The sequence below is a fragment of the Hypomesus nipponensis genome, chromosome 11 (assembly GCF_054491055.1).
Source record: "Hypomesus nipponensis isolate SF chromosome 11, ASM5449105v1, whole genome shotgun sequence".
Classification (NCBI taxonomy): domain Eukaryota; kingdom Metazoa; phylum Chordata; class Actinopteri; order Osmeriformes; family Osmeridae; genus Hypomesus; species Hypomesus nipponensis.
Window position 1 is genome coordinate 14,038,471 of NC_140371.1, and position 10,875 is coordinate 14,049,345.

At 41.6% G+C, this 10,875-nt stretch overlaps 1 protein-coding gene across 1 annotated transcript; it reads right to left on the minus strand.

Annotated features, from left to right (window-relative positions):
* Positions 1 to 3,725: 3,725 nt before the first annotated feature.
* LOC146268236 (indoleamine 2,3-dioxygenase 2-like) lies at positions 3,726 to 6,719 on the minus strand. Its single transcript, XM_084709440.1, has 10 exons — positions 6,636 to 6,719; positions 6,205 to 6,300; positions 5,974 to 6,093; positions 5,690 to 5,808; positions 5,535 to 5,549; positions 5,331 to 5,430; positions 5,098 to 5,215; positions 4,449 to 4,500; positions 4,200 to 4,348; positions 3,726 to 4,078 (listed from the first exon to the last, which is right to left on the minus strand). Exons 1-10 carry the CDS (start codon positions 6,717 to 6,719, stop codon positions 3,726 to 3,728), a joined length of 1,206 nt encoding a protein of 401 aa, XP_084565566.1.
* Positions 6,720 to 10,875: the final 4,156 nt, after the last annotated feature.

Genomic DNA, 10,875 nt, shown 5'->3' on the forward strand with positions numbered 1-10,875 from the left:
CTCTCTCTCTCTCTCTCTCTCTCTCTCTCTCTCTCTCTCTCTCTCTCTCTCTCTGTCTCCCTTTTTCTTTTGTTTGTCGTTTCGCTCTTACACACTCTCTCACTGTCAACCTCATGTGTTGACACACAATTCAGGAATACAAAAAAAAACTGAATACCTGGAATGACTCCCTCTCTAAATATAGAAGCAATGTTTTGTTATAGTATATCCAATTAGGTTTAGGATTCCACTTCTTGAAGCATATCCTGTCGCTAGTAATGCAGAAAACATGTATTTTTGGATTTGAGTCATAGTTTTATGTACAAATATTGAGGAGTAATTACTGATGTTTTACAGTCTTAGGATTCATGCTATTGTATCAAGCAGGCAGATTAATGTTTTCGACAAAATTCCATGCAAGTAAAAGCTTATTTTGGATTCATCACTAGTGAACCAGTTCAAGTTATCATTCCCCAGCAAACAGGCCAAACCCAGCTTACTCTTTGACTCCCACCCACAGCAAAGATGTGTATTGTAAAGAACACCTATTATTTGTAGCCTGGCATTGGCAGACTCATTTATAAATGCGTACTAGTCTGGAACCCCTCAGTTTATTTTGGATTTCCGAGGGGCATTATTAAAGGGTGCAGACCAAATTGCTTCTGGACACAATTGTAGAGCAAGGTTTTCTTTTACAAAATGCCTCAACATTGCTCCTCTGTTTGCCTGGCATCACCAGACCAGGAAGGGAAATCTGTTTAATAAGAAGGTGGCCAGACCTAGCCTGGGAACCAGATCCTGGGAAACTCCTATAAAAAAATATGTTTCCCTCCTGCATAAAAAGTGCCGGGCCAATCATAAGCGTTTATCTGATACGTGAGGGTTTACGTAAAATGATAAATGGACAGAGTAGTACCATTGAGGCATTTTCTTAACCAAAATGATATTCTATACAATTGCGTCCAGAGGCATTTTGGCCTACGCTGTTGACAATGCTCATTGGATATCAAAAATGAAAGTTCAAGACTAATACACATTTATGAATTGGTCTGCCAGAGCAAATAAAAGCTTCTTTTTTTTTTGCTCATTCATCTTGTCTCTAGGCTACTCCTCGGTACAGTTATCATATTAAACCTTATTCAGATAAACTGTTGTGATTGGCCCAACCAGATCCCAGTCTGATGTAAATCTACTTGAATAGGAGGGTGGCCAGGTCAATCCAGCAGAGAAAATAGTCAGAGCTTGCAGATTTGTCTGGTTCCCATGTATTTGTTGAGCATAGTTATTGGGATCAACTCCCTAGTCCGTTATTACACAGCATAAGTCAATTCTATAATGATATGGGTCTTGTTCTGAATGACATACATATAACTGATTATCATCTAACAACTTGAAAAGGCTCTGTGTGATTTGATTTGATGATTAAACATTCCACCATTGAAGACATTACAGGCATTCCATCCATGCGCTGAATTTGCAAGACTCCAGAAGGGCTATAGCATTGATTTAGGCATAACACAATAATGTATGATTAGTTAGTTAATTTTGCCCATAGAGAGAAACAGCAACTGTAGCAGTATAACTAAAACAGCATCAATGGTGGCCACAAAATGCGTGTCATAGTAGTAAATAAAGTTCTGTATAGATTTGTTATATTTACGTTTCAAGTATAATGTGATATAAAAAAGACCCTCTCTTGTTGAGCTGGTCCATCATTTTAATGCAGGGTTTGTAGTCTTATTACACACTGTAACTTAGCGGGCGGAAGGACAAACACAGACTTTACCTTGAGGAAGTGCAATTCATTGATAATGTGCATATTATGAATTTTGTACCATTTTTACTTCACAAGTAAAGCATTCTCAATTGAAAATATGTGTCTGTATTTCTTTCACATACATTACCCTAATTTCCTGCATACAGAGGACTTTGTATGAGTTTAATAGTCTGTCTTCATTCAAATCAGATATAATACATCATTGTACAACAACAGCTAATCGTACCATATTTACTCAGTAGTACATGCTGCTCTCTGCCTTATCAGCAGAGAATCTGTCTGTGACCAGGTCTCAGCTGCACTCTTCTACAGTGCAAACTGCTGTCTACACAACTCTGTTTTTCTCCCTTGCTTGTGACTGGTTCGATGGCTGGCAGGGGCACCACTCGGGTGACTTATGATTGGGTCATCTCCAGCCCAACACCTGCTACCCAAAGGCTCTCAGCTTGCTCCCCCTCAAACCAGAGGAGCAATCTCCCCTCCTACACCTCTCTTTCTATCTGTCTGTAGTTGCCTTTTTAGTCATTCCGGCACATATATTTTCCTCCTTTTTTGCCTCCCTCTGACATCATTCCATCACTCCATATCTCACTTCTCCCTTCCCTTTATCCTTCCTTCTGTCTATGACTTTCTTAATGTCACTGTTGTATCATTTCTCAATGCTGGTTCAAAGAGGTCTATGCTCTGAGCTATAAACAGCAGTTACCATGGTAAAGCGGGTGAAGTCAGAGGGGTAGGGCCAACAGTTCAGGTCTCTGAGGACATATACTGCAGTCAGAAGTAGTGCTCAAGGCAATATGTATTGGGACACCTGAGTTGTTTCATGTCTGACCTTCACAGGGTAAAATATATGGGGGGAAAAAGAGCACAGTTAATGTTAAGAGTACATCTGGTTCAGCTCTCTGACATGCATCCAATACAGGCCAACATAGCTTCAGTGTTGGAACAAGTGGACCAGCTGTGTACTGAAATATACTTGTTTTTGGTAGAGTTAGGGCTGTGGTGGAGATTTGAATGTTCTTTCTTTTGAGGCTTTTCACAAACCGTAACTCATCACACTTTTTTTTGAGTTTTTCCATGTTAGGCTTGTCCAATAATATCTACAATACTTATCTAAAAGGAATTACCTAAAACAAATGGATTGTAATGGGCCCTCCCTCTGCTTGAAGAAATCTTGTTTCTCCCTCATCAATCATAGATTTTAGGGATTTTGTTTTTGTTTCGTTTTATTAAACAATCCGAGCAATATACAGGTGTTGTCATGGTGTATACAATCAAATTGCATCAACAATGTAGCTGACTAGATTTAGATGACTAACTAGTTCATCTAGCTAGCCACTTTAGGTAATAATTTCGCCAGGCTGCAATGGTTTTCTATCCAGTGTCAGTAAGCAAGCTACATTGAGCTCATTTGAGTTTTCTTGTCAGTCTTAAAAAAGATAGTGTGGCAATCTATCAAGCTTTGACCAGTGACTTTAAACCATTTCCTTGGTTTTAACGATTAGGATCCCATTGATTAAATTGATCCAAGCATAGGAAATTATTCCACAAGAGCAGTGAGGTACAAAAGGTACAAGAGGTACATATTTCAGTATGTGACTGGTTGCTAGTTATTCTAGTTTAAATTGACAGAAGGTGCTTCCTCTTGTTCATTTCCCAAGCCAGACTACATTTCATTCATGCGGCACTGCACGTCCTTGGGTCCTAAGCACTACACTGGACGATGACCAACTTCATTCAATGCCCGGTTCTCGAGATAATCAAGCCACACAGACACACACACACAGATTCCTGTGATTAAAGTTAGATAACGTATTTCCAAAAACTCTCGGACAGAGTCTCACATGAGCAAGGATGGAAATGGTAGCCCAATGTCCTCAGATTCATGGACCAAGCATACACATACAGTGTAGTGTAAGAATTGAAATGAAAATTGATTTAGATGAATATAGCCATTTCGGATATCTGGTCACATATGATCTGAGATGAGCATTCTGCGAGTGGCATCACGGACACTCTTCAGGAAACCCATGGGTTTGGATCCGCCGGTACCAGTATTATCCAACGCCTTGCATATCCCTCTGAGAGGACAGTGGGATGTCCGGGCCTGGCTCCCGGGGACTGTGATGAAGCGGGCCACCATACAGATGTGGAAGCTCCTCAGCTCCACCAGCGCCAGCACACAGGCGTCATAGGCATGGCAGAGGGAGGGGCTGGAGCCGGAGAGGATGTCGTCGCGCAGGGAAGGATGCTTGGACAGTGTCTCTATGAGCCGGCGATGGGCCAGAGGCATGTAATCTCTCATGCGCTTGAGGAAAGTGTCTACACATAGAGATGGTAGGAAAGACATTGACTAGATGTTAGACTAGATGTAACGTGCAGAGTTTGTGGATATGGATCGGATCACGGACGGCATGTAGAGAGGTTCAGGGTGGGGTCATACTTGCTTGGTCTTCGTGACGAACGCCCAGTAGTGCATCAAAGCACTGGATGGAGGAGCTCTGGGCAGCACTTCCTCCAGACAGCTGGATAGGTTCATCACAGATCCCCTCGTAGTGAAGACCATCCGGTAACATGGGATTATCTCTCCACCTGAATAGGACAAGAGATCACATGGTCACCACGGGAACACCGCAGTCATACTGTACAGTAGACGCTATATTCATAGCTGCCCTGTGTGCTTTGTTCTTACCCAGAGAAAAAAATTCTCAAAGTTCCATGGAATGAGACGGGATCAACGTGCCCTGAAAAGATGAAATATGCAAATTGCATCCCAGTTTACTGAAATGAAATGATAGAGCATTGAAATGATGTACAGATGTGTACAGTACAAGTGTCAGTGTGTCAGTGTGATTTGTTGAATTATGTCATTGCTATGTCACTTTGATTCACGTAGATTTGATACAGTCTTTGAACACACATCTGATATTTCTGCAAAGATCGAGCAACAAACTATTCGTTTTCTAAGAACACATGGCACAATGCTAATTTGTAATTGATGGAAGTCTGGGCACACAACCAAGTCCACCATTTCTAACCACATCTCAAAGTCTACAACTCTGGACATTTTAAACCAATTATTCTTTTCAAACCGTAGCACTTCTTCAAATACATGTATTTTCCCATGAGACCTGCACAGTGTGACAAGGGTCAACACAGTCGTACCATTCTTAGTCACACCATTCTGGTCAAACATCAAAATACATGATCTTAAATCTTAAAATTACCTTATATCACAGTGTTTTATCTGATCACTAAACAGTGTGTGTGTGTGTGTGTGTGGGGGGGGGTAAAAACATGTTAATATTGTGTGGTGTGGTGGTGGTGTGATTGAGACATACTATGCATGAGTCTGAGCATTTTCATCATCTCCTTTAGAGACTGGGCCACTTTGTGAAGGCCCTTCTGTAGCATGATGAGGTCGCAGGTGGCCCTAGCTTTCATCACCTCCAGTGCTCCCTGTGGAGAGTTCGAGAGCTTTAGAGCTCGAAATAGGACAAAGGAAAGCCCGGACTGACAGACAGAGAAGAAGAAATCAGCCAAAGACAGCTGCAGGGGCGTTCATGAGACTTGCCTGTATCCCTGAGCTTCCAGCCTTCTCCACCAACAATGAAACCAGGAAGAACCCTCTGCAGCTCTCACCCCCAGGAAAGGAAAACACCAAGTCCAAGTTCCTGTATTTGATTTGCACATGAAAATCACAAGAAACAAAACAGGGAGTCCCATGATAGGGGAACTTCTGGTACCATAAGATCAGACCAAAGAAAAAAACACTCACCCTATGTCCATGCCTCTGAAAGGCAAACAATGATGCTGTTAGTGCATGTCGATGTGCCTCCCCTTCACAGTAATACGTTATCCTCTTTCAAGTTTGTGCAAATGGATATAGGGATATATTGCACAAAAACTTGCGAGGTGCGAGGTCAAACTCACCCTGTAGAGTCTCTGAGTTTCCAGTTGGCAAGAACTGAATCAGCGTACGTAAGAATGGGAGGGAGGCCGAGTCTCTGTGACACCAGCCAGAAGGGAAGGGCCAGAGCTTTGGGCAGCACCTGTTAATCAGAGTCATAAAATTAAACACACACTCTATCAGCATTAATGCTCCTTTTCCAGGGCCCCGTTAAACAAGATAAGTTACCCTTTGTTAGTGAGGTGATTCGATTTACACTGGTAGGACTCCGGAAGATGGCTTGTACAGAGCAGAAAGTAATTCTCACCTGCGCTGGCAGGTGTTCCCCCTCCTGCCAGACGTAACCCATGACGATGAAGCCCAGTGCCAGGTGAGCCAGCCTGAGCTGTCGATGGCCTCTCAAGTGGTGAGGACTCAGATTGGCCATCTGTTGGCAAAGGTGGAACAGTGTGTTATTTTTTCCAAATATTTTCATGAAGCTCTGGCAGAATCCCACTTTATAGTCTTAATGGTGGTACGAAAAAGTACAGCATCTCACCTTATGGACCAGGTCTCTGAGCTGATGTGTGTGGATGAGGTGTGTGAGGTTGCTGGCCAAGTCAATCCAAACGTTGTAGTATTCTGGTAGGTCAGTCTGAATGAAGCATAGGTCAGAGTTACTCAAACTTTGAAAACACTGGATGCCTATCGTGCTCATGAGAGAGTAGTGAATACAGAAAGCGTTGAATCAAACTCTTAGAAGCACCAACCTCCTCTCTTCACACACAGCTATGTCACAACTACAGTGTGGACAAATAAGATCCTGGGTTACATGCCTGTATTACATTTAACTAAGAGTTTCACCACTGTTGTTTTCTATGCATTTTAAATCGGAGGTAACATACAGTACATCTTGCATTTATAAGCTAAATGAAGAGTAGCACCCAGGTATATATGTGCCAGACACAGATCTTAGAAGGAATGTTTTACCGCTGGTTTTTCCAGAAGAAATCCATACTCTTCAGATACATGGAAAGAGTCCAGGTCTATGTGATCTGTACAGGTGTGCTCCATGTACTCTCCTCTGATTGAACCCACCAGACAGTATGTTACTCTCTGGCTTTGCAGAGTAGGAAATGGGAGGACTTGTAGCTGACTGCTCGTCTGGATGTGAGACTTGCTTTTGCTTTCTTGTTTCTGTCTTTTTCTCCTAACACAGAAGTCCCCTTTGTTGTCACTTCTCTTATTGTCAAAACCCCATCTAGATTGGTTTTGTGGAAGAAATTTAGATTTCCTGTGTGCTTACATTATTCACTAATCAAGAGAACTAGTCATTGGATACTAGTTAGTATGTTCTCATGTAAGCTTGCTATTAATAAGAGTAGATTGTGTCTATGTGTCAGGGTTAATAGATGTTTGAGATCAGGAGAAAGTACTGGCTAAATGGTCCTTGTCATGACTACAAGGAGAGCTCCAACTATGAACTCTGTAGTTTGAGTGGTCATGTGTTGGGAGCTGTAAATCTCTTTCTCTGAGACTGTTGTAACGTCATTACTGCCTGACTGTCACTATCTTTGTTTACATTCTTGTGGCCTATAAAAGATGGTCCTCTGTCCTTCAGAGTGGAGAGAGACTCGATTGAGACCTAAGCCTGGTGTTGTGTTGTCATTTATTGTCAGAGGTCTGGTTTTCTCTCCCAATCTGCAGATTGATAAATACTTATTAAAATCCAGAACTCAACTGAACTTAGTCACTCCGTTTATGAAGAGACGGACAAAACACTTTCTTCAACAGTTTCCAGTTGGTTTGGAATACTACCAAGTAACTCCAGCGACCAAGATTTTGGATCAAAACAAATGATTGTAGAAAGTTGCAAAGATAGTGAGTGAGCTCACCGGCCATATGTGCCCTAAAGGCTTGCGTCATTACTATGTCACTTTGATTCTTACAAAGACACTCATCTGATGATTCTGCAAAGCTAAAGCAACAAACAATTGTGTTTCGAAGACAGCAGAGTGCTGGTTCTTAGTTTGTGACAACAGGACTGACCTATGTCACACCATTCTGATAAAACATCTGCTTATCACTGACCTAATGCAAAGCAACAAAACAGTTATAATCACTGGGTCAATTCTCCAGCAGTTTGTTTGTGTGTGTGTGTGTTTGTAAAGTGTTGGTGGTACTGTGGTGTGATTGATACATACAGTACTGTGCATTAGTTTGAACATTTCCATAATCTCTCTCAGAGACGGGGCAACTTTGTTGAGGCCCTTCTGTAGCATGTTGAGGTCACAGGTGGCCATAGGGAAAAAAATAAAGTTCCTGTATTTCATTTGCACATGAAAATCATGTTCGACAAAAGAAGATTTTCATGATTAGGAGTTCCTAGTATGAAAATCTGACCAAAATAATGAGCATGCCTCTGAGAGGCAAACAGCAATGATACTTGCAATGCATGTCAATGTGCTTCCCCTTTGTAATACATCATCCTCTTGAAAGGTTTCAAAACCCCATCAGAGATTGCGCGACATTTGACTTCTGTCGTAACTAGGTTGAGGCAGAAGACGAGTCATGTGGGCATGATGAGTTCCCACAAGACTAGGAACCTGGAAATAAAAAAAATAGTTGTGTCAACTGTGGTATCACTTTGGTATAACTTCTCCTACAGAATTAACAGTGATTAAAATGTGTATTTGACTTAGCGTTAAATTGGCAAGACAGAACAAAGTTTTACAAGACCCTGGCTTAAGTGCTTAAAAAAATTCTAACTGTCCTCACAGATCATTGTATAATAATTTACTTGCAAGCTTTACTAAAAGGGGTGGACATTTTTTGACACCTGTCTGTTGCCCGTATGTAAAGGTCAGAGTAGGGAATTCCTGTACAAACGAATGTGTAAGTTGGACATAAAAGGGTGTGAAACAGATGTGAAATTAGTCTTTTGTTATGATTAGTTGAGAGTGTTATAGCAGGGGACGTCAAGACTTTAACATAAAATGTCAGTGGGACCTTAAGCATGTGCCTTTCCCATGTTAAGTACCCTGGGCCAGGCAGTGAATGTAGAGAGAACACTATGTCATTACATGCATTGTCGGACTCCATAATTACTCTGACACGTCTGACACAGACAGCCGTGCTCTGACAAACCACATGATGTGTGGGGATAAGCGGACAGTAGAGGAGAGGGGGTAGAACGTGGAGGGAGGTATGAGAAAGCTCAGTAATGCGTCAATGACAGATCTCAGCCATGCAGTTCATTAGGTTAGAGCTGCCATGTCACCGCAGCCTTGTGATTGGTCCTCTGCTGCTCACGGACTCTTCTCCTGGTAACCCACCCGCTGCACATCCAGTCAGTGACAAGGATGACCTACAGTAATCCCTGTCCTAAATAAAGATGTCAGTGTGTGTCTTCATGCTGATTTATCAACCTCTGCCCCAGGCTTATCTTTGCTGAGTTACTTTTAGTAGTGCACACACTCCCTGTTCTCCAGGTAACGACAGGAACCACTGAATACTGGACACATTATACAAGGGAGCATTGACACGTCGCGTCTCTCAATATTTGTATGGGTTATTTGATAGATGCATCATGCTTGCCTATTTTCCTAGGAGTCCTTTCTTTCAATCGAAATTTCCAAATCTGCAGATATTAGAGATTGAATTGTGTTCAACCAAATAAACAGTGGTATCACCAGACTTTTGTTTGTTACAATCTTATTTTGAGCCATGGGCATTTAAGCATAATGTAAGAGTTTGATAGTAATATGTCATATGTTCATTAAAAATAACAATGTCGCCCATATACACAAAACATAGTTACTGTAACGTGTCTGTGCTGCATGTACTGTAGAGTGAATAGGATGATGAGTTGAGATCAGCCATAAGAGTTTCCTCACCGTCAAGTTTTCAGACAGGGAACGTCAAATAGACAGAAAGGGGCACCTTGCTAACCAATTATCTCAGCCACATCCACACTAGTGCCCAAGGTTGGTTTTCTATCAGACGGGAAGAGAGGCAGAGAGAGAAAAATACAAAGAGAGAGAGAGACATAAAGGGAGGAAGAGAGAGAAAGAAAGCAGAGAGAGAGAGAAGGGAGAAAGAGAAAGAGAGACAGAGGAGAGAGGTGATGAGGGAGAGAGAGAGAGAGGTAGAGAGAGCTCTGCAATGATATTCCCTGGGCTTTCCCAGTGTTTATTCTGCTGTGCCGTTCTCAAAGCCCTTTACATTATAGATCTGGGGCTTAACACACCAAAAGACTAGGATTTCATGCACATTGAACACAGCTGAGGTCAGCTAGTCCAGAATGAGAAGATACAGTACTGATTATGCATTGCACTCCTATACTATAATTGGAGACCAATGCTACAGAATGAATGGTACAAAGGGGTATGAAATATCGCTAAATAGACCATTGAGCACCACTATATGTATTTATCACTCAAGGATATGGACAAATACACCAATATGAGAGGCCGAAATTAATGTTTTTTTCCAAAATTCTTATCTTGTTCATAGACAGTCAGGCACATGGGATCAATACAGTTACATTTCTAAAACAAATAGCTAGATGGACTGCACAGAGGAGGTGCTGGTCCTATTTTCAGTTTTAGGTAATAGATCTGTAATTGATCTGTTTATCATAATCACGACTGAAGCTCAGATTATTATTCTTTATCTATGGAAACAGTTTTATAAGAAACTTAAAGGCAATGCTCAAATCAAATTTCGGTGTCAAAGCAAGCAAAGTTAGTATACAAATATTACATAGTATGCAATGACAGTATGTCAGTATGCAAAATGCAGATACAGTAGTTTAATAAAGCTAGAATTAAAGCTAATTTCTGGTGAGAGCGTAATTTAAGGATGATCGAAACCTAAGTATACACATGCTTCAAAGTTCAAACAAGCAACACAAATATATATTTGGCATTACATCTGACAAGGACCCAATCTGCTTAAGGTTTTTGTCCCAAAAATGCAATTTTACATGAACACAGTAACCCACTCTTAACCCTATCTCTGGCTTGTTCTGCTTCATTAACGGGGGAAGGGCCAAGAGAGAAGGTTCATCATTCCTCTGAAGAGAGACGACCTGCCCACCACCGAGCATGTTTAAGGGGAGCAGTGGGCGTTTGCTAATGATTATCACTCTCATCCTACCTCTAAATCTGCCCCTTAGCTTCAGAGAATTAGTCCAGTTTGCCCACACAAATTTGACATCCCCCTCAAC